At 43.4% G+C, this 24,174-nt stretch overlaps 2 protein-coding genes across 4 annotated transcripts in view; one reads left to right on the forward strand and one right to left on the reverse strand.

Moving 5' to 3' along the window:
- Positions 1-5,276, reverse strand: part of Dnah3 (dynein axonemal heavy chain 3) — a 157,487-nt gene extending 152,211 nt beyond the window's left edge. Inside the window, 3 exon segments of the mRNA XM_071605826.1 lie at positions 267-495; positions 1,034-1,138; positions 5,250-5,276. Coding sequence (XP_071461927.1) covers positions 267-495; positions 1,034-1,138; positions 5,250-5,276 — 361 coding nt within the window.
- Positions 5,277-10,444: 5,168 nt separating this feature from the next.
- On the forward strand, positions 10,445-22,891 carry Ldaf1 (lipid droplet assembly factor 1). 3 transcript variants are annotated; one of them, XM_071605420.1, is made up of 6 exons: positions 10,455-10,553; positions 10,916-11,014; positions 12,857-13,056; positions 19,158-19,326; positions 19,774-19,912; positions 22,189-22,891. In XM_071605420.1, exons 3-6 carry the CDS (start codon positions 12,961-12,963, stop codon positions 22,268-22,270), a joined length of 486 nt encoding a protein of 161 aa, XP_071461521.1. In that variant the 5' UTR covers positions 10,455-10,553; positions 10,916-11,014; positions 12,857-12,960; the 3' UTR covers positions 22,271-22,891. The 3 variants fall into 3 exon arrangements, with proteins under 3 accessions (XP_027796709.2, XP_071461521.1, XP_071461522.1); XM_071605421.1 differs by having other exon boundaries at positions 10,462-10,553; positions 10,968-11,014; XM_027940908.2 differs by lacking the exon at positions 10,916-11,014 and having other exon boundaries at positions 10,445-10,553.
- The last annotated feature ends 1,283 nt before the right edge of the window (positions 22,892-24,174 follow it).

Below are 24,174 nucleotides of genomic sequence, written 5' to 3' on the forward strand. Positions count from 1 at the left end.
ATACTGGTTGCTTTAAGTCATGACATTTCTTGATAATGTCTGATGCAGCACTCATGGTACGAATACATAGAACGGTGCCTGGTATATGCAAATGATCCATTAATATGAGTCATGAGAATAATTTCCATTTCATAGATGAGGAGGGTTTGGCTCTATGAAGTTATTCAAAATTAGCTGAAGAAGAGGTAGTAGAGCCAGAACTAGAACCTAGGAGTAGAAGTTCCACTGAAAAGCTCCATTCTACACAAAACATTGCACACTGCCACAAGTACCTGATGGCAGCCCCAGACTAGCCCTGTTCCTAGGGATACTAATGTTGACTGGCTGATAGACCTTCAGCAGGTCTTTCATCTTCAGGTCTTGGGCCATCAAGGAATAGTTGTTGGCAATGGAGTCGCTGGGTCCACGGTGGTGGTTCTGCTCTTTGAAGGGCACAGCCAGGGTCCATGATGTGCGTTGCATCAATGGGGGATAAAAGCTGTGCGACATGACAGTCTAAAAGAGAAGCAATGCAAAGCAAGACTTGATCAGAGACATCTCCCATGAGCCTGAGCTCTGTTCACATGAGACAGAGTTTCACACCCTTTATGCTATGCTTCTCCACACAGCACTTAGTGGAAATATTTTCTGAATAGACACCAATTGCAACTCTCTGACTACTGTAAGCATGATTTCTAAGGCCAAGGCTAACTGCTGGCATTCAACAATAATTTTGTGAGTCAGGTGATTTGCATCTCTTGCTTTTATTTCTTATGGACATGACTATAAGAGAGGAAGAATGACCCTCCTTTTACAATGGAAGATGGAGTAGTTCGGAGAGTTTCAATTAGACAGCAGGTTAATGGGAAAGCCAGATTCTAACTCCCCTACATACAACTGTGTGGCTCTTTCTCATAACCAAAGCCACTAAACCCATTTGTCAAGTCAGACTGTTTGTCCCCTACCAGCACCTACTGAATACCAACAGAAGGTATTCAGCAAGTTCTTTACCTTGCCACCCTCAACAGCAGGTCTGGCAGCCAGAGGCACATACCTGATAGAGTTCAGAAGGTTCCTCATTGGCTGAGGCAGGCAGCGGGGGCAGTTCTGGACGTCCCTGGGAGTGGCTCATGTGATGTATGGAGTCACTCCTGGAGAACTGTGGAGAATGGGAACAAAGGCACTTGTCAGGAATTAGGAGAATTTTTCTATGCCCCTGAAGGGTTAAGGACTAGTTAAGGATTAAATAAATCCCCAGGAAAGATTTTAGGCACACAGTTCTGCCTGCAGAACACCCTTTCCACCCTCATTTATTAAATATATTTATTTTTTTAGCATCAGTTTGTCTATCCCTCTGGTGTCTCTTCCTTGGTTTTCCCTCTATGAACTGATTTGGATAATCCCCCCCCCCCTTAGGAAAAGCCCAGATTCTGAGGGTGCCCCAAGATACCCTATTCTTGGTAAAAAGGGGGGTCACTTTAAAAAACTGACTCTTGTATTTCATATACACAAAGTTCCAAAGAGAAACCTGCTCAGGGCAGTAGCATTGCATGTTATATGTGTTTTAACATACACACAAGCAACACTGTGCTACCTTTAAAAAGCCTGAGTGTGTAAGTCCTCCATTTCATCACATTGTGGAGACTTGGGAATGAGCCTTAGGTAGGTGTGAATGTGTGTCTTCCAGTCACTCTCAGTTTCCAAGTACCTCTCCACCTCTTCTGAACAGAGGTGAAGATGACAGTACTGTTGAATAGTATTCATATGTGTTTTTGTCTTAAGACTCAATCCTTTGGGGCACAGTGGCACATGCCTGTAATACCAGCAGCTCTGGAGGCTGAGACAGGAGAATCACAAGTTCAAAGTCAGCCCCAGCTACTTAGCCAGGCCCTAAGTAACTTGGCAAGACCCCGTTTCAAAAAATAAAACGGGCTGGGGATGTGGCTCAGTGGTAAAGTGTCCCTGGGTTCAATTTTCAGCTTAAAAAAAAAAAGACTCATTCCCCATATGTAAGACAACTATTTAATTTGGGGCTGTGACAGAAGTTGCAATTTGTTCCAACACTGGAGAAAAAAAACTATTGGCCTAGATCTATGGGGAGGTGTTTCTATATAGCAGTTTAAAGATGGTTTGGAGGAATATCAAGGGGAAAATATTGGCTCTTTGATTTTGACCTTAGGCAATGACTTTGGACTTAACTCTTCTGTAAGATGAGACATTATTATATAGATTTTATTTATTTGGAAATTATATTAAATATAATTTGAAAATTATGTTAAGCAACTCATTGGTGAGGGGTAGGGTGGATGAGTGGCATTTGACTCATTATTATCAGTGCCTCCCACCATGCCTCAATAAACCCCTCCCTGCTGATTCAAGCTAATATCCATTATCTCCCCTGAAGTACCTACCTCATTAAATAATAGTAGTAGCAATAATTTCTAGAATGATTCCAAATTATTATGTGCCAGGCATTGTACAACCTTATGAGATTTCTTATACCCATATTCTAGCTGATGAAACTAAGGCCCAGGGATGACAGGTAATACATCTCAGCCACATAAGAGGCATACTTGCCAACCATGGTGACTTTTAAATACACACCACTCTGCACCACAACACATTGGAAATGGCAAGTATCACATGGACCTTAAAATTAAAGGAAAACATGCAAGCCCATAAACAAAGATGGATTGGGATTCTTAAGAACATGCAATGGGTTCATTGTTCTCATGGCCTAATTTGGTGATTCTCAAAAATGGTGGCATATTAGGTACACCAAAGTACCTTTATTCAGATCAGGGATGCTTCATCTTTATATGATGTGTTTGAGAACTACTGACCCTGATTTTTTTATCTTACAAAACTTATGTTGATTTAAATCACTGTCTCTGCCTTTCTGCTCTTGACCTCAATCTCCAGGATCTGAGAACTGACAGGTCATCACCAGGAGTTCCCTCTTCCATTACTGGGTTTAAAGTCACATCTATATTGATGAAGTGAACAAAATGGAAATTTCCAGCATCAATCAGAAAGGAATATGGTCAACCAAAGCAGGTACCGTACCATCCAAGGAAGATATTAGCAGCAGTACTTTCAGGGATATGAAGTCATTCATTATTTCTTTCAGGATCCCAGGCGGAAGACATGTATCAATTGATAAGTTAGTGCTGTCTGTATTGTGTTTTGCAAGTAAGAAGGTTCTGTGGTCAGTGGAAATCTTTCCTTTGGCCTAGCTTTTTAAATCTGTTTCAAATAAAAATCTTCATTAAAAGAGAAATGAGCAAACACCACAAAATTGGAACACCTGAAGAAAGTACAGCAAGAGTGAGAATGAATAATTAAAACCAAAAATCTCTGACCTTCTGCAGTCAAGGAGAATGGCGACATTTTTGGGGAGGTGGTCTTGGCATTTGTGTTTCTGCTCAGTGTGAGAAAAATCTGATTTCAGCCCTAACACCATTTGTGAAGTTACTCTTCCCACCAAAAGAGGTAAACTAGAGCCCTAGTGGGCATACCCAGCTCTACTCTCATTTCAGTCCATGTTATAATATGTGGCTGATCCCAGCCCCTGGCTCCAGGAGAAGGCACAATCAGACTACTCTGGCCTCCTGGGCACAGTCACTGGTTCAGGGAGAAGCACAAGACCCAAGCTGGGTTGACAAAAGTATTTCCTGATACTTTTGCTAGAGCTATTGAGAAAGAAGTACACTCTCTCTTCATTAAAGTCGTTGTCAGGATGTTTATGACTAGAGTTTCTGATAGTCATCTTTGTCTAACATGGGGAAAAGTCTCCCTTGGATTAAGGCCAACATAGAAGCAAGCAGAGTTCCCCAAAAGAGAAGAGAGTTTCAATGACATCAACAGGAACCCTGGATTCAACTTGTATTTCTTGGTTACTTAAGCTCATAGATTCTTTTTGGTTTGAGGCATGATGAATTATATTTATGTACCTCCATATTGAGAAATGATCATCCGAGTGATAAAAATGGAAATAGCTGAGTCAATAAAAGATGATTAGAGGAGAGAACAGAGATACCTAGCCATGCAAAAGATAAGCCATACTTGGGATAATGAAGAAAGGAAACGAGCATTCTGTAGAACACAACAGAAGCTCTTCAGAAACAAATTCAACTCTGAGCTAGTTTACAGACATAGACTAAGACTTACACACAAAGAGTCAAAAATACCCTGATAACAGAAAACATCTCAATCCATGGGACAGGAATAGATGGAACACTTGCAAGATCAGCAAATTTAGAAATCAATTCCAGAACAAAGGGAGGTTTCTTGACTGGCTAAGAATTCTCTATGGTACCTTTAAGGGGAAAAGATAGGAGGTTTTTGTAAGAACTATCTGGCTATGTGAAGTGTTTATTAAAAAATTATGAATACTTAAGTCTCTTCTTTGTGGTGCACACCTATTATCCCAACAACTCAGGAAGCTGAGACAGGAGGATGGCAAGTTTGAGGCCAGCCTCAGCAAATTAGCAAGGCCCTAAGCAATTTAGTGAGACTTTGTCTCAAAATAAAAAATAAAAAGGTCTGGGGATGTAGCTCAGTGGTAAAGTGCCCGTGGGTTCAGTCCTCAATATCTTAAAAAATAAAAAAAAGTATTTTCTTTGGTCAATGTGAGAACCTTTCATTTTATAGCATGGGCTTCGGTATTATCAGCAAATCTACTTTAATTTTTATAAATTAAATGGCAACCCAGTGGATCTCGACTTCTACAACCAAGATTCTGACATGTAACTTGGGTAGAACTAGATGGCTTATTTCTAGTTAGCCGTGATATTTGCATGTCCTCATGTCCTTCTGGAGGCAGTTCCCAAATGCTCAGCCAAGAATCTGTTACACCAGAATCACTTGGGTCTTAAGCTAAACATAGATTATGTCATAGCCCCACTCCAAATCTTCTGGATTAGAATCTTTGTGGGGTGGGAACCAAGACTCTGTTTTTAAGATATGCCCCAGAAGTTTGGGAACTGCTGGGATTGAAAACTCTTGGTTGAAATATATGGTGTAATGACCCTTGAAGGGTAGGAAAAGATATCTACTGCTAATATTTTCACAGTGAAACCTAAGTATTTCCAAAACTCTAATTCATCAAAAATCATGTTTCAAAGTGCACACCATGGAAATGCAATTAACACCCTTGATAGATCAAGGGTACCTAATGTGCCCCTGGTCTATGAGCCAAACATCCCTCTTTCCACATGTTCTCTGATTCCCTTCATGTTGAGGATACATGCCTTAAAATTCACACCTACCTTCTGAGAGTAATCCGTGTTGCTCATGGTGTCCACTTTAATTGTACCTATTTGAAAAATGAATAAAGAGCTCTTGGCTTCTCCAGGGATGCTCCTCAACTATCTAATCGCCTGAAATCCACAATTCCTTATAGCATAATGGGGATGACACAGACAATGGAACTTTCTGGATGTCCTGAAAGCTCCATTCACAGGGCTGCCTCTCTGAGGTCATACACTTCCCTGAGGAGTTTCCTGGTAGAAGAGGAGAGGAAGAGGAGCTAGAGAATGAAGGGGCAACACTGGGGTTCTTCTGGTTTTTTTGCTTCAGCTCCTATTCCTTGTAACAGTCGCTCCTCCTTTCCCTGAGCAGGTCTTCTCTTGGAACTCTTCTGGGAACACACCAAAGTTCCTGTAGAGGAAAAAATGGAAGCAGAATTAGATATTAATATAGAGAAGAGGGAGGTCTCACTTTCCCAAACAACACCCCTTGCAGCTGGGCTATTTCCCCTCTGCCTCCTCCTGGAGCAGTTCTAACTCTGGTGGATCCTGTACCCAGGCCCAGGGCCAGTAACCAGGCACCAGCGTCTGTTGCTAAGGGAAGGAGGGGCCTCTGCTATGCCTACATACAAGACTGGGCTTGACCTAGCTCCTTGTCCTGCAGACTCCCTTTGCTGGAAGCTCAGCTGGGCAGCAGGAAGTGTTGATAGCAGAAGGGACAGTGGGATGGTATTTAGCAATGGCTCAGGAATGCAGAGGTGTGGCAGAAAAAGAAGATGCCTTTGAATAGGTCTGAAAGCACTGACAAGAGGCTTCTGTTCTTGGGATCTACAGCTGGATAGGACTGGCTCAGATTTTGCTCTTCCCATTAATTAGCCATGGCTTGAGCAAATTACTTCATCTCTTCAAGTGGACTTTTCATTTGCAATAAGACAATAATGTGTTGAAGGTTTAATGAAATAATGCATATATGACAATTTGGACATATTAAAAAGATAGCCAGTCTATCCCAGTTTGGCTAGAACTTTCCCAGTTTCAACACTGTAAGTCCTGCATCCTGGGAATCTTTTCAGTCCTGAGACAGTTTGGTCTGATACAATAAGCCTTCTAAAAATGTTGCAACTAACATCAATAGTATCATAAATGTAAGCACACATGTATGCAAGTGCTAAGATTAGTGGCTGCCCAAATATTCAAAGCATTTCTTACAAGGCTGCTTTTTACAGTCCTCTCAAAACCAAACTGGACTTTTGTTTTCAATCTTCAGTTTTCCCCCAAACCCCATAATGTTCCCATTTTAAGGACAAGGAATCCAAAACAGAGAAGTGCATAACTCTCTCCAGTTGGCATGACTCATAAGCAATGCTGATAAAATCTGAATCCTGTCCTGATGACTCCAAGTCCAGTGCTCTTTCCTTGAGAAACTTTCCAGAACACAAACATTTCTGAGTTCCTTTGGAGAGCACTACATAGCACTAAGTACTTCCATTTCTTCTTTTTCTCACTGTACCGTCAAAATTGGACTCTCTGCACTTCCAAAATAACCTAACCTTCCTCATCTTTTACATGTTTCTATTTTCTACCATAAAATGTAAAAATCAGCCCTCTGTATCTGTGGGCTCCACATCTGGAGTTCAACCACTTGTGGATTAAAAATATTCAAGAGGGGAGGGGAGGGGGAGGGGAGAGCTGGGGAGGGGGGAGGGTGGAGGATGGGAAAGGCAGCGGAGCACAACAGATACTAGTATGGCAATAGGTAAATCAATGGATGTGTAACTGATGTGATTCTGCAATCTGTGTATGGGGTGAAGGTGGGAGTTCATAACCCACTTGAATCAAAGTGTGGAATATGATATGTCAAGAAATTAGTAATGTTTTGAACAACCCACAATAGAAAATTAAAAAAAAAAATAAAAATATTCAAGAAACAAAATGTGTTTGTTGTTTGTACTGAACGTGTACAGTCTTTCTTTTATCATTATTTCCTAAACAATTTAGTATAACAATTACGCAGGACTTACATTATAATTGGGTATTTTAAGTAATGTATAAATGATTTAAAGTGTACAGGAGGATATGTGTAAGTTAAATGCAAATACTATACCATTTAATATTAGAGAGTTGAATATCCAAGGATTTTGGTATCTACAAGGAGTCCTGAAATCAATCCCTTGTGGATAGTGAGAGATAACTGAATACAGGTTTTAAATAGTATTTGGAATAAAAGAGCCAGTGGAAGGTTTCGAGACTTTGGCTTAGACATAAATGGGACATTTATATTTAGACATTATCATCAGGCTTCCTGTACTGCATGTGAAACCTCATATCCAAGGAAGTGAAGAATTAGAAAGGACCTGGTTCAGGGTTAATGAGACATATGACCTTGTGTGTGAGCAGGAGACAAGCTTCCATTTGAAATTTAATGTGCTTGAAAAACTAGCTGTGTTCAAAAACATCAAACCAATATGATATAATCATAATAACAATATTACTATATATGTATGTCTGTCATCTGACTTATCTTTCTTTTCAGTAATTTCCAAGAGGGCTGGGGATGTGGCTCAAGCGGTAGCACGCTCGCCTGGCATGGGTGCGGCCCGGGTTCGATCCTCAGCACCATATACAAACAAAGATGTTGTGTCCACGAATAACTAAAAAGTAAATATTAAAATTCTCTCTCTCTCTCTCTCTCTCTTTAAAAAAATAATAATTTCCAAGAGAGGATGCAGGCCTCAAGATCTTCAATCCCCTCAATTCCAAGTGCCTAGGTTTGCCAGATAAAACCACAGGATGCACGGTTAAATCAGAATTTCAGGTAAACAATTTCTCAGGATAAGTATGTCTCATTCAATATTTGGGTGATACTTATATCAAAAAGTTATCTGTTGTTTACCTGAAATTGAAATTTAACTGAGTGTCCTATTTATATTTGCTAAGTCTGCTAACCTGGGAGGAGAGTTCAGTCAGGTCCACAGTTGGTTCTGTCTCTGTGGTACTAACAGTTTAGGGGCTCAATCTGTTGCTGGGGAATTTTCATACATGCCTTATTCAGAGCCAAGTGTTCCTGGTAGATCTTTTCTGAGACCTGAAATTATTGCTTAACTAGAGCCAAGTGTCTTAGTCCACTAGGGCTTCTAGAACAAAGTGCCATAGACTAGGTGGCTTATAAACAACATAAATTTACTTCTCTCAGTTCTGGAGGCTAGGAGGCCAAGCTCTGGGTGTCAGCATGGTGGTGTTTGGGGGTGGGCCAGGAGGGGGATTGTTCCTGTGAGAAGCCCTCCTTCCAGGTTGCAGACTGTCAACTTCTTGTATCTTCTTCTTCTCATGGCAGAAAGAGGCAATAGAGATCTCAGGGGGTCCTTTTATAAGGACACTAATGCCATTCATAAGAGCTTCAATTTCATGAGCTAAATAATGTCCCCACTTCCTAATCCATCACATGGGACAAAGGACTTCACCATGTGAAACTGGGAGGAACACATTTAGTTCGCTGCAGCAAGTTATTGTGGAAAGGAATAGGGAAGGCTGCAAGTGGACTTTTAAAATTGATCCATTAAATGTTCATCAAAAGCCAAGACCTGATGCTATGGGAAGATGCTGGATCCACACCATTGACAAAAATGCCAAAGGTGGGAGGAACTCGAGGATTCACAGAGGTGCCCCTAGATGGCGCCATAAATACAAAGCCCAGTGGAAGCCCAATTCAGCTTTCCAGTGTGAGGTCCACCCAGAGAGTGAGGATCACAAGGCCTTAGTGAAAAAACAAATGAATCTTTTCCTGGGTGGGGAACCCATCAAATTACAGCTGAGCAAAGTACACAAAGCCAGCAAAATAGCCTGAAACTTAACAATTTAGGGATAGACACTTGTCTATCCCAAGGTTTCCTATGTCCTCTGTTAGCTTCCCTTTTCTTTTGTTATGGAAGACATAGAGCAGGATCCCTTGGTTTATCTTTACCACCACCACCATCATCATTCCTAAATTTATTTCCCTATCTACCTGCCTAGTTATTTTTAGAAATATAAGGTGGTAGAAGTAATTACACACTTGAATATTTTTGAAGCTCTACTATGTGCCCAATAGTGGCTACGTTCTTGACAGCCATTGTTAGCAGTCCTCACTAGAACCTCTCTTTATGTGACCTCTCTTTATCTTATGGGTTGTTTTCCAGGTGGATATAGACACAGGCCACAGAAAAGAAATGTCTACCAGGTCCTTGGAAAGAAAGAGCCTGAAAATTATTCAGTAGCAACTAGCGCCTGGGTTTTATGGATGAAAAAGAGTTTCCTCCTCCCAGGTAGCACAGTAAGAAACAGCCATGGGGCCACAGCCCAGGACTGCTGGACCTCAGCCTATGGTCTTTAGTCCTATGCTCAATGGCAGTGACTCTCAAACTAGAATGATTTTCTCCTGCTTACACCCCACCCGTTAGGGTCATTTTTGGTTGTCACGGCTGAAGGGGGGGGGGGCTGTTACTGGTATCTATTGGTTAGAGACAGAGATGCCACTAAATATCCCACAGTGCTCAGGTCAGCAACAGAATTTCTGTGCCCAGAAATATGGTTGTCCCACCTATAATGGTTATAGCACTGCTATTGAGAAATCTTCTCCTCAGGTCTGGATATAGGATCAGGAAACATGGCTTCCTCGTGAACCCTGGGATTTGGGTTTATTTACTTTTTCTCTCTGTAAAATGGAAATAATAATACAAATCCGTCCGTCTCTAAGGTCCCCACTGGCAGATGACATTTGCATCTGAGGAGTCATGGTGAAAACCCTCCCGTCAAGGCGGGTTCTTCATTACGCGTTTCTAGCTCCGGAGACGCTTCCAGAAGAGGTGGTTCTGGCTGTCTTGGAGGGGAAACCCTTCATTCTCAGCTGCCATTCTATACCTGCCTGGGGGTACCGGACAATTTTTACTCCAAGCCATGGGTGTAGGAGAGATCTCTAAGTCTCAGAATGCTCTTCTCTAAACCTCTCAGAACTAGTCAGGGTGGCTCCACAGGTGTGTGGAGCGCGCGCTCGCACAAGCTTCGGCACCGCGGATTGGCGCGTCTGGGCCCACTCCTTCCAGTCGCGGGCGGAGGAGCCGAGCTGAGCCGAATGGAGCCGAGCCGAGCCGAGCCGAGCCGAGCCGAGGGGCGGGGCCAAACAGAGTCAAGGGGCGGGGCCGAGTCGAGCCGAGGGGCGGGGCCAAGCGGAGCCGAGGGGCGGCGGAAGCGGGTGGCGGCCCCCGCCCGGCGCCTCGCTCCTTCCTCTTCATCGCTCCTCCCAGTGCTCCGCCCGCAAATGCGGCAGGAGCTTCGCGGTTCCTGCGACAGGTGAGAGGTCCAGGCTTCTTGGGCCGGGGTCCCGGGGGCCCGATAGGCTAGACCCTGCGGGCCAGACTGGGGGAGTGGAGGGGCGCGGGGCCCCGCGCCTGTAGCGCTTGATCCGGGAGTTAGTCACCAGGGTGTCTGAAGCCTCCGTGTCGTTGGGACAGGACTGGGGACTTATCAGGTGGGAGGAGACTAGGTCCATCCCCCCCCCTACACCACGTTCCCGCCTACACCTGTATCTGTTAAGGGGTTGTCGGCCCCACCCCGCACGCGAGACCCTGCCCCTTCCTGGGAAACCTGGCTGGGAAGAAGTTGAGCCCTCCCTCGACATCTGGACCATCTGGAAGTCTAAACTTCCTTCCCAGGGACTATGAAAACGGGTGCCCTCCCCTTCACCATTCCCTCCTCTCTTCCGAGGACTCCATCCCCGGTCGTTGCAGAGAAGGGAGTTGCAAGAACCAAAGGTGGGTTCTCCCCAAATCTCCCCGAGTTCCTGTTTCTGTGCCTCTGAACCCTCTTAGATACAGGGACCTTCCAACACCTGCGCCACGCCCCTTTCTCCTCTAGGTCCTCCCGGCCTTTAAGAATTGAAGCGCCCTGAACTTCCTTCCCCGCTCAGGAGATGCGACCCCCGCCCCCCAGCTGGAATGTTCAGGGTAGCCGTTAGTTTCCGGAGGCGCGGGGGTGGGAGAGCCCGGGGCTTAAGAGCCTCGAAAGGGGACGAGGTTATTGGCTAGTGGTGGCTTGGCCCAGCCCCCATGGTGCAGAAAAGGGCATCAAATCGGCCTTGTGGGCTAGTCGCCTACTCCCTCTGGAGAGACTGCTCAGTTTCAGTGGAGGCCCTTGTGAGGAGGAGTCACTGACTGGGAGTCTGGGAATTGATGTCAGGTAGATGTATTTGAGGACTGCGGCCCTTGGCATTCTCTCGCCCAAATCTGACTCCTCAAACCGGTCTGGGTGGCGCTTGGATTTCCCAGGCCAAAGGAAACCTGTAAGGGGACTTGAGCTTGTTTCTTCCAGCTTCAGAGATGACATTGAGGCAACCAAGAGCTGGGAACATCCCAACTTCAAGATCTGTGCTTGCTGCATTTTTAAAGACAGAATATGGTGGTGGAGGAATCTGTCCTTCCCTGTCTAAAGAGAGATGATCTCTAGTTGGAGCGGTTAACATGGGCTTTAATGTGCATCTGGACCTTGTAGATATTAGTAGCTATGTATCCCCTCTGTAACTCACATGATTAGCTTGTGGGATTCTCATTATGGCAAATAAATGTCAGGATCTCTCAGTTAATTTTGGCCACTATGACAAAATCCATTAGGTATTTGTACCATAGGTCAGGAGGTTAGTTCTAAGACAGAAAGGGAAGCGTATGATACCTATGTCCAGCCAGACAGTTGTTTTTCTGGGAAATATAAGACCCAAACAGGTTAAAAACATATTTAACAAATTTTCTTTAATAAGAGCTATGTGAGATTGAGACAGTCCTAGGAATTCCTGGCAGTTTGATCACAGAGTGTAATTGTGGCACTGTCTATCCCTGAGGCATGGCTCTTGTTACTTAGTGGGAAGAGACTCACCCATAAATAGTGATTTATGGCATAGTGTCATTGCAAGCCAAGCAAAGAAAGAAGAGAAATTAGCCAAGGCCACTGTTGTTTGAAAAAGGTGTTCAGGGATATGGGCAGGGTGAAGCAGTGAGATTTGAAATAATGTATTCAGCTGTCTTGCTTTTTGTGTATTCTTTTCAGCATTTATCAAGATAAAAAAAATAAGCTCTCAAAGAGTACTATTAACATTTTGTTAAATGTCTTACATTTTTTACTCTTCAGAATAAAATCTATATGTAACAAAATGTTAACAATAAAATCTATAACAAAATTTTATTACATAAAATCTATATGTAACAAAATGGGGTATTTTGTATTTTTTTTAAAAAAAAACTATAGACATCTTTTCATGTCACCATGTAAATAGCCCCATTATTTTAATGACTGAGTTTATCATTATTTAACCATTTTCCTACTTACAAATAGTTAGCTTCTTTTTTTGTTTTTTTGGTGAACCATTCATTATATGCTATAAACAAATGTGATGCACATCTTTTTAGTATGTTTTGCTGTACCTGAGGATTTCCTTAAGAGTCCTAGAAAACAGGTTGCTGTATCGAGGTGTATGAAATTTGAAATTTTGATAAACATTGTCAAGTCATCCTCTATCTACATGCCTGCCATCAATATGTAGAAACTCTTGTTGAACCAGCTGGATGAAGACCTCTAATGGTTTAAGAAATTTTTTGTTTCCCCAGTGACAGTGAGAGCCTGGGCAACATGAGAGATTGGACAGCTCACTATACTGGAGAACTTATTGTTAGGAGAATTAATCCCCAAAGAGACTGAAGTGAGTCCCAGGATGGCCAAAGAGGAGCCCACCAGTACCTTAAAGGACTTGCAGGAGCTGCAGAAGAAGCTGTCTTTGCTGCTGGAGTCCTTCCAGAATAACTCAAAGGTCAGTTTCCAATCACTATATATAATGGAAAAATTTCAAGTTAATGCTCATGTAAATAACATAGTAAGTTCTTTCTTTCTTAGTATAAGTAGCTAAATCAGGGATCCTTCTAGTTCACCCCCCTGCCATGTCTAAGTTGTGAACTTTCAAACTGGTTGTCCAATATGGCTTCAAGAGCATCAGCCTTCATATCCATATTCCAGACAATAGGATGGGAAGAGAGCGGGAAGAAAGAGTTGCAAGCCATTTTCAATTTAAGAAGGCTTCCAAGAAGTCGCACACGTTTCCAGTTATAGACCAGAATTTGGTTGGATGATCACCCCTCGTGGCAGGTGCAATTCTTTAACTAGATTCAGAGAGGCCACTCTCAAGCTGTGCCACGGATACCATCCTTTTCTGGTTTTATTGTTAATTTTGGCTTATGTGTTACCCTGAAAATGAGAGGTTCCAGTAAAAATCCAATTGGCTAGCCAATAGTATAATTTGAGCCACATATAGTGAAATTTTCTAATAGCCACATTTAATAAGTAAAAAGAAGTAGGTGAATTAATTTTAAGACTGTATTTTATTTAATCTGATATGTCCACAGTTGTATCATTTAAACCTGTAATCATTATAAAAATTACTATTGAAAAAAAAGTTCTGATATTTGACATTGTTTTTTGTACTCTTTGAAATTCAGTTTGTGTTTTAGACTTACAGGACATTGTAATTCAAATGAACTACTTTTAAAGTATTCTGTAGCCACTTGATGGCAAGGGGACTTGGGTATATTCTGTTTTCTTGCATATTTATTGCTTTCTTCTATATGCCTGTTAGCATTTTTTTTCATGGAAAACAATATACCTTTCATAAATTATGCTATTAACATTTTGTCATCAAGCAAAAACAAAAATCCACAAAGACAACTGCTGTGACACAACCGTCAACATGTAAAAATTATATACTGAAGAGTCATACTTGATATCTTTCTAGACTGTGTTATGCACTATGACCATAAAAATACACATGCAGATGTAACAGTGTGAACTATTTTGTGATTTGTTTTTTTCTGAGAGACAGCATGGTCCCACTGGTGTCTACTTGAGCTATTACAGAGGTCCTTTCTGGATTTACTCCAGAATGCATCTGCCACTTTGTAAATCTGCCAAGCTATTTTTAAATTGGTCAAGCGGCTTTCTAATCAGTTGGCTGAGAATCTTGTTATTAAAAGTTAGCTCAGTAAGACAGGTCCTCATGCCCCTTCCACATTCATAGCTGTTTCCATTCACTGGTGGTAGTTATGTTCTATAAAGTGACCACAAACATGGGATCAGCAAATGCTGAACCATTGCTCCTAGGAGAAATACACTTGTTCCTTCTCTCTCCTGGTCCTAACCTTTTCATCAGCTGACCAATACCTAACCTTGTTTTATGTGCATTTTTGTTTAAAGACACTATTTAATATGTGTCGTTGATCCTTAACATTGATCTCAAGGCCAATAATACTGAACCTCATGGCTCAGACAAATACATGTGTGTTCTAACTCATGAATTTTTTTCTCCATAAGGCATATCTTTGTCCTTAGGAATACTAGGCAACCAACCCTATGGCACAACACTTGGGGCCATTTTAAATAGTGAAATGACCAACCAAAAGCACAAAAATGTGAAATTATGGCACTAAACATGATGCTATAGTTTGGCTCTTGAGTGTCCCCCAAAGGCTTATGTGATGTGTTAAAAACTTGGTTCCCAGGATGGCACTGTTGGGAGGTGGGGCCTAATGGGAGGTCATTGGGGGTGGGCCCTTTTAGAGGATTGTTGGACCCCAGCTCCTTCCGCATTCTCTTTTTCCGCTGGTTTTGCTCCATTGCACATTCCAGCTGTGACATGCTATCTGGCCACAGGCCCCAACAAGGCCAACAGGGTCAACCGATCATGGACTAGAACCTCCAAACTGTGCCAAAATAAACCTTTTCTAAGTCAGTTGTCTCTGGTTTTTGTTTTAATAGTGGAAAGCTGACTGACACACCTGATAAGGACACACTGAAAGAGCTGAAACCAGGCAGAGTTTCTCCTTGAGTTTTCCTTGATTTTTCTCCATTCAGCTGGGAATGTAGGTCAGGTGACTTAGCTCTTCATTGCTGTGCACACATCCACTAGTCCTCAAAAGCCAGAAGTATCGTTTGTGAGGTTACAAATACATGTTAATGAGGAGGCCAGTTCTCAGAGATGTGGAATTTACAAATAATAAGGATTGTCTATTCATCAACTTTGATTGAGCACTTATTATATGCCAGACGCTGTGTTGGACACTTGGCATGCCTTACATCTGCCTTCTGAGGTATGCATTTCAACAAAGAGGAACTCACTCGTTGCATTTCTTCCTCTCAGGTCCTCAGCTGTGTTCACCAGAATAGGTTTGGGCTAGATAACTACCAGGCCAGTCTACTACAGATCAAAGGAAAAAATTATTAGCCGTCTACATCCTGATGTTTTCAGATAGTCCTGTCCTGGTGTATTTCTTTTAAATTTTAAAAATCATATTAATTATATTAGTATTAATTGCATTGTCAACTCAGGGAAGTGACTCGGAGGGAAAAGGAGAGCAAATCACCTATAGGCCCAGTGGTGGTGATTATTATTAATAATTATTATGACTCTTTAGTATGTAATTTTTATATGTTGATGGTTGTGTCATGGCAGGTGTCTTTCTGGATTTTTGTTTTTGCTTGATGAGTCTTGCAGCTTTTCCACATCAACGTGGGGATCTCCAGAACAGTTGTTCCCCAATAGTCTATCAGCAAGGACAGCAGATTGACATACCATAATTGACATAACTGTCCCCTTGTCTGAGAAATTCAGATGATTTCTTTCCCCCAGATAATGTGTCCCCTTTCCTCATATGTTAATGAGCCTTTGGAACTGCAGGTAAGAATAACTGGGCATTAGTTGAAGTGGGTTCCATCTCTCTGGGAAACCTCTGGAATGCCTGGTTAGGTTTTTATTGTCTTTACTTTAAGGCTTCAGATACAGGAATCTGCTCAAGAGATGGGACCTTTCAGGCCTTTGGGAAATGTAAGGCTACTTTAGAAACCAAGGCAGGGAATAAAGCAGGACTGAGCCTCTGAAGGAGTCAGGCAGGTTGCTGGGTGAGAGGTAACTGTTAACATGCCTCTCTTGGGCATTTTAGCTCCTCTGTGTAGCTTTTCGTTTTAGCTTTTCCATGTGTGTCTGCTTCATTCTTTTCCTCTGCAGGCTGATTCCTTGGCCTTTTCTTTCATGTGGGCAAACATGGTTGTCAAGGTGGGCACCTTTGACTTCTCACCTCTCCTTCAGCACCCAAATGAAGCCCTCCCCTTAGGGACGTGGGATTTTCAGTGCCTGATTCCTGGGAGCATGGAGGTAGCTATTGGGCTGGGGACTTTCATTCATTGCTCCTTCCTTGGAGGAGGCTGTTGTCAGGGAAGAGGAGAGGTGGCCCATGAGTTGGGCAGATAACCACGGTGGCATTTTCTAATGTAGATTTTCTCTGCCCACATGGTTTTCTCTTCTCCTGCTGGGCCTTCCCTGACCCAAGGGGTGTTTCTGAACAAACATTCCTAGGCACCTGTGTGCCAACTCTGAATCCGATGCCAGCGGCACCCAGGGACTATAATGTGGGAGTGGCTGTCACACAGCACCTTTGACTTGTGATTACCAGTGGTTTTAAATAGTCTTGGCTCCTCTCCCTCCTGCTTTCTGGCAGCAAGAGACAGTGAGTCACCGATTGTCTTTCCCATTCTAACCCCAGAGAATTTGCCTGGCTCTGAGTAGTCTCCGGTGGAGGGGCAGAGTCTTCATGCCTCAGATCCTGACCACCTGGCCCTGCTGTGGAACCTTCCAAGCCAGGGTTTATATTTACAAATAAATCACCGTTGTCTGACCTTGGACAAGTCACTTCAGCTTATTTCCATCTCCTGTTTTCTGGAATAAGCAAGGCCAGGCCTACGGTCTTGTGGTGAGGATTATCCATGATGCCATTCGAGAGGCCTTCACAGGGAGCCTGAAACACAGTGGAACCATTTCCTCCCAGCCTGACAGTCCTGCATTGTTCAGTGAAGCACTGTACCTGTAAAGTGTAGGTGGGGACCATGTGTCTCCAGGATGGGGATGGGGAGTCACAGAGCATGTTGATGTGTGACAAGCTGCCTTGCTTCCACTTCCACCCTCACATTGTGTGTCCCCCCACCCCCATTCTCACCCCTGGGCTTTAGATAATGTTAGGGTGCTCCTCATCACCTGCCTCATACCACTTTAGGGAGAAAGTAGGAAATAGGAAAGCAATCAAAATAGTGCCTGGCACCTGCGTGTCTAACAAATATCCTCCTTGTTAGGTGTGGCTGAACTGGCCTCCACTTCCTGACACGTGGGCCTGAGCAGGGCCATCCTTTGTGGCAGAAGACAGTTGCTGGGTTAAGCTGGTTGAGTCTGAAAATGGTGTCTGCATATCTGAATGACTTTCTGGTTTTTTGGTTGTAGATCCCAGACTTCCTTAAGAACTGGAAGCAGGATTGTCTTGCCTTTCTTGGTTCCCATGCAAACTCTCCCTAAGTCCTGCTGATTTTCCATCCCACTCCCAGGCTACATCTCCCTCCCCTTGGCCCCCACCATCGAGCCCAGATTTGGCCATTGGTGTATCTTGCCTGATGTCCTGCAGGTCACCCTAATTGCCTCTTCACACAAGCACCAGGTTTATCTTCCTTGAATTGCTCTTTCAGTTTTATTACAGTTCTGCTCAGATGCCCTCAGTCTGCTTCATCCCACCCTCAAGGTAAAGTTTAAACATGGGGTGTCCACTGGAAACATTATGTGAGTCACATATATAATTTTAAGTATTTTAGTGGTCACTTTAACAAAAGTAATAATTGCAATAATATATTTTATGTAACCTTGTATACCCGGAACATTATAATTTCAGCATGTAATTAATATGGAAAGTCATTAATAAGGTAACCTATATTCCTTATTTTCATACCCTTAGAGCAAATTTCCACTGGAAATACTTGATATCTTCAATATTCATGAAATTTCCAGTTTAAAAAACTAGATCGGCCTGACCAACCTATTTGAAACATACTTAAAAATTTTATTAGTGCCTAAATCAATTATCAGTTTTAAAGTTTAAATTGTGCCTGCTATCTGAGTGTCCCAGCTTCATCTGCTCCTCTTGCTGTACAGGTGTCCCTTCCTGGCAGGGTCCCCTCGCTTCATGCACTGCTGTCCCTTACCTGAGCACTCATCCATTCTGCCTCGCCACGCTCCCTGGGCTCTTTTGAGTATAAGCATGAGGGAGAGAGTTCAGTCTGTCAGATGAGGCAGGGCGTTGGCTAAGGACACACCTGGACTAGAACAGAAAGCAATCAAGACCTTAGATGGCTGGAGACCCCAGCCTGCTCCCCCAAAGCCCCTCCACCTCCCTCTCTCCTTCGGTGTTCTAACTTAGGATCTCACTGGGCTCTAGTAATGGGGTGTCTGAGTTGGGCAGCTCCGGATCAGAGGTGATTCTTGGTATGGTCATCTCTGGATTGAGAATAGAGAAGCTTAATAGCAAGATCTTTAATGAGGAGGCTGCATGGCCAGTGGGCATTATGCCATTTTGTAACCTGCCGGGAAGTGAAATTGGCATGCCTTGAGAGATTTCTCCTTAAGAGCCATTGCTGAAGCCACAAGACAGATGGCTGTGGCTTCATGGAACAGCCTTTTCTATTTTAGCAGAGTGAACCCAACACTTTGGTTGCCATCAGCATGAACTGTCATACCCTCCTATTTCCACCTCGCCCCCAAATTCTCACCATTTGTGGCACTTGTGTTTTGGGGATCACTGCATGTGAATTATGTTCTCATGGCTGCTCATAAGTCCTGCCACTGGGTGGGGGACCTCAAACTTGCCTCCTGTCTCACAGCTGCCTTAAATGGCTGCCCAAGGGACTGTCTTGGGAGAAGTCTTGAAGTGACATCTTACTCAAGAGCTCTCCAACTTTCTGAATATTGGTTGTGCTTCCCACAGCTCGGGGGATCCATTCAACCTGAACTCAGACATGGCACTCAGTCCCCTTCTCTCTGTCCTTTGCCTGCAGGTGGTTGCCTTCATGAAGTCTCCAGTGGGTCAGTACTTGGACAGGCATCCCTTTCTGGCCCTCACTTTGCTGGTGTTCATTGCTGTGTCGGCTGTACCTGTTGGGTTCTTCCTGCTCCTGGTGGTGTTCACCTCCTTGGCTGCTCTCGTGGGGGTCATCTTGCTGGAAGGTATCTGCTCAGCTGTTGGAGAATCACTCTGTGGGGAGGGCAGTGTTTACTGAGCATCTGCCATTCTTGTCAAAGGTTCCCACTTTTAAAGTAAGGTGGCTTGTCAGGGTCATTGAGGCACGGGCCCTGGAGTCCACCAGTGTGATTTTGAACAGTTGTTCACCCTCTCTGAACCTCAAATTCAATAGATAACAAAAATAGGCAGAGAGGCCCAAGTGAGGTATGATTTGTGAACAGTGGGGATTGGAGGCAACCATGGGGCCAGCCAGTTGCCAAGCACCGGGGCCCACTCCATTTTAAATAATGCCAGGAATCTGGATTTGGGGAGGAAATATCATGTAACAAAATCTGAGTTATCTGTCATTTTGTAAAATACATTGGCCCAGGGTCTGCCCATTTTCAACTTGTTTTATATGAATATTTCTCCTAACCATGTTCTCTACCTAGGACTAGTCATCTCTGTGGGTGGCCTTTCACTGCTTTGTGTCCTCTGTGGCTTGGGCTTTGTATCAGTCGCAATGTCAGGGACGATCATGGTTTCCTACATGGTGGTCTCCAGCCTCATCAGCTTCTGGTTTTCTCCCAGGTAAATAAATGTCAATGGAACAGTGTGATCAATGTCATCTTGTCCATTTTCACGGACAATGTACTAACCCCAGTTGATGTCTAGAAGCCCAGTTGTAAGAGGCAGGTGTTTCTCATTAGTTCTCAGTACACGTCAGACACCAAATGGGAATTTACAGTGGAGATTCCAACAAAAAATTTATTACCTTCATTCATCATATAGAGACCTCATTTCTTTGTCATGGCAGCTCCATGAGGTAGTTATTGATTCCTTTAAAAGGATGTTGATTTAGTTTACAAAATCAAAGCGTTCTTTGGAGTGTGATGGGAGTAGGCAGGAAAACAACAGGAAAAAATGGCCCCCTCTACTCCATCTTCCAGAGGTATAGGAGCAGGAATCTGCTGTCCCCATAATCTGCCTTGATCCCTTCTGCTCTTTAGAGCGTGAGTTTCTCAGTGTGCCAAGTACAAGTCTCGTGTGTGTATAGATTTTGTTCATACAATATGCCTCCCTGGCCTTGACCGGAGGAGCAGCAGTCTGTTAGATGATAGTGGGAAAAGAGCTGTGTTGAAGTTACTGAGACACTGTGCTTGTCAATAATGTGCTGCCCTTCTGAAGGATTTTCAGAGGTGACACTTTTGTCCTGTGGTTAGATTTTAACTCTGGGTCATTTGAAGATGGTGGCTAACATCTATTGAGCACTTTCCAGGCCTCATCTTGTGTAATCCTCACAATTTGCTCCATCATAAGGGAAATGAAACCAAGTCCCAAAGCTTTAGTACAGCAGAGAAGGGGCTTAAATAACCCAGTTCAATTAACTCTAAAGCTTTCTTACCCAAGACACTGAGTGGCTTCTGGAAATTTCTGTAGATAGTAAATATTTCAATTTTTGTAGGCCCTGCTCTATTCTCACAACTGTTAGAATCTGCTGCTGCTGCATAAAAGCAGCTCAGACAATAAGTGAATGAGCGGGTGCAGTTGTGTTCCAATAAAACTTTATTTATACTAACAGCAGGCTGTATTTGGCCCACAGGCCATGGTTTGCCATCCCTTGCTCTAAAAGAATCAATACTCACCTGAATTTTGTTCTCATATAGAAGAGCCCTTGAACTTCTTACCAAAAGGTTTTCCTATTGTCATCGATATGTGGAAGTGGGTATAATTTAACATCACTGGGTGGTACCATAGGACAGCTTAATTGATATCCCTGGAGTCACATTTAGCTTTTCTAAAATGCTTCAATCACTATTAGGCTTAAAGGAAATAAAAAGAGGCACAGTGACCTATTTGTTTTTTTGAGGGTGATGTTTCTGAGCCCAAACCCCTCCCTGCCTGTGCACCCTGTTCTTAAAAATCATCATAGGAAGTAGCAAAATTTGAATGGCTGTTTATCAATGAAGAGATTGAAAAGTATACCCAAGATCTGTCCCTGATCTCCTTATTCTCCCCTGCTCTTCCCTAGAGGCACTGGGGACCTGTGGTTTTCACTTGGGCAGAGATTCTTATACTTTTGATCACAGGGCCCCTTTTGCCTTCTTAAAAATTATTCAGGCATCCAAGGAGATTTTGTTTATGTGGGTTAATTGTATAGATAGTTACTCTATTAGAAATTACAACAGAAATTTTCAAGCTATTTACTTTAAAAGGAACAATATTACCTGTTGATATGAAAAACATGGTGTGGTTAAAAAAAAAAAGCAACTATATTTTCCAAAAGAAGAGGAAATTAGTGACATTGTTTCATGTTTTACAAATCTCTTGAGATTTCTAGTAGAAGTCAGCTGGGTTCTCATTTGTCATCTGCATGTGTCCCACTGTGGCATGTTGTTCTGATTGGCATAACTGAAGAGGACCCAGCCTCACAAATGTGTATATAGTTGGGAAAGGGGCAGCTTTCCAGATGACTACAGCTGCTCTTCTGTGATGGCGTGTAGGTGATAATAATGTGATGTTGAACAAGCTGCTTAACTTCTCTGATCTCGGAAATGGCAAACAAATGGTAAAATAAAGCCATTGCTCGTCCCGCCTTTCTCTCTGGATTGTTGGCAGAGACGCCCACAACTGGGGAAAAGAATATCCAGATTAGAAGTAGGGCCTTGACCCTGCCCACCTCCCAGTTGTTTTGACCTCTCATGCCCTCAACTTCCTCATCCCTGAATGGATTTAGCCCCAAATCTTGTGTGGTGACAAGAGGCAGCTAAAATAAAGAGCAGAGAATGTCATCTGTTCTGGGGGTTCTCTTAGCATTGCTCTTTAGAGGACCCTGTGCTGACCATTTTCATCCTGTCACCAAACAGGCTGCTGACACAGCAGAACCCCAGCGCCGACTGTCAGCTGGCTATGAAGGCCGCAGACTTCGAGGGGCTCTACCAGGAGTGACCAGCCAACTGGAACCAGGCTTTCCTCCCGCATCTCCAGAAAGCTGTTGGTCACACTCGCCCACTGGGATTATGGCCTAGGAGGACACTCGGGCACCCTGTGGCCGTGTCCCCTGGCCTTTCCACTCACTGTGTGTAAAATCCTGTTGTGGACAGCATGGCTTCTCCCTGCCCTACGCTCTCCATGTGTGCAGCTTGACCTTGGCAGGGATCTGGGCCTCCAGAGCCTAGGGCTTATGTCCAGGCCCCAGTTGGGGGTAATAGTGAATTGTTTTTTAGGGTGTTTATTTATTTTTTGAGGGTAGTTGTTTTTCACTCATTTGAAATGAGATAAGGAGGAAAAAATATCCAAAATAGAATCAGCTTTTCTGCCTTATTTGTTTTTTATAAGAACAGCGACATTGGGAATAGGTTTCACTCAGAGTTGGAAGAATCCATACTTAACTTTGTGGCCAGGAGTCTTTTTGAAAAGGTCTAAAGGTGTGGTTTCCATTGTTACTGTTGAGTGCTGTTAAGTGCCATTGACCTTTTACATATTTGCACTTGGTACTTTTGTATTATTTTAAAGAACTCGTCCTATTCAGCCATTTCTAAAAAAAAAAAAAAAAAAAAAAAAGTGAAAGGACTACAAAGTAAAAATAAAATATCCTGTATAGTTTTTACTTCAGTAGTTTATTTGCTGCGGGATCTTATTAAATATTTGAGTGGGCTTTAAGAAAATCTGCCCCTTCGACTCTCAGATGCCAGAAGACTGCATTAGTCAGCTTTCTGTAAAGGTGACAGAGACCTGAGATATCAGTGTTATAAGAGAAAAATTGCTCAGAGTTTCATAGTTTCAGCCCATGGTCCCTTGGCCCTGTGATTTGAGCCTGTGGTCGTGCAGTACATCACGGCAGAGGATATGGCAGGGAAGGGCTGGGGCAGCTAGGAAACCAAAAGAAGAGGCTGAGGGCTGCGTGTCCTCTTCAAGGGATGTCCCCTCCTCCAGTGACCTAACTTTCACCAGGTGCCATGTCCTAAAGGTTCCACTGCCTCCCAATAATAGTACCACAAGTTGGTGACAAAGCCTTTAACACGTGGATCTTGGGGGACACTTACATAGCATCTACCTGTTCCCTCTGTTGATTTCATGGCAGATGCTGGCTAATATGGGTCTTTTAATTGGAGAGACGGAAAGAGGGATTAGTTTCATTCAACCAAAAAGCCAACGGGGAGATCTTCAGGCACTGCTGGGCCTACGGGCTAGGTGGTCTCTCCCCTGCTTTTTACAGAATGAGCTGCGTTTTCAGGTAGACCTGTCAAACACGGAGGTCCCAGCTGCTCTAGTCGGCACTCTGAATCTGGCAAGAAAGCGTTTTCCCAGAGGATTGAACAGACTTGAATCATGTGAGCAACTTTGAACCAATCATGATGGTCAGGAGGATGGACTAAGCTGATGAGGCCGGGCTGGACAATCCTTTTAGGAGCCAGGGGAGGGGTGCAGAGAGATAGAAGAGGCTCCCAAAGCAATGCCAGAAGAAAAGGAAAGACTTGCTGGGCAGACAAAAACAAATGGTGCTACTTGCCATAGTGGGACACACAAATCTTAATGTGGTACTGAGACCTTTCTGCCTTCCATGACCTTGAACCACATTAGAGAATAAGATTCACCCATTTCTGCCAATACCATGGTGGTATTGATGTTGAGTTACTGATTTTTGAATGTTTCTTCCCTTCATTCAAGTGTCTGATATAATCTGTCTATGCTGTCCACACCGCTGGGTTCTGAGACTTCAGTAATGGTGAATGGAAAGGTCCCTGGCTTCCTTCCTGAAGTTGACTGTCCAGGGCACCAGGCACTTAACAATCATTAGTTAGTTATTGCTTCATAACAAGTTACCACCGATTGTTGGCTTAAAAAGACCT

Source organism: Marmota flaviventris, chromosome 19 (genome assembly GCF_047511675.1).
Source record: "Marmota flaviventris isolate mMarFla1 chromosome 19, mMarFla1.hap1, whole genome shotgun sequence".
NCBI lineage: Eukaryota > Metazoa > Chordata > Mammalia > Rodentia > Sciuridae > Marmota > Marmota flaviventris.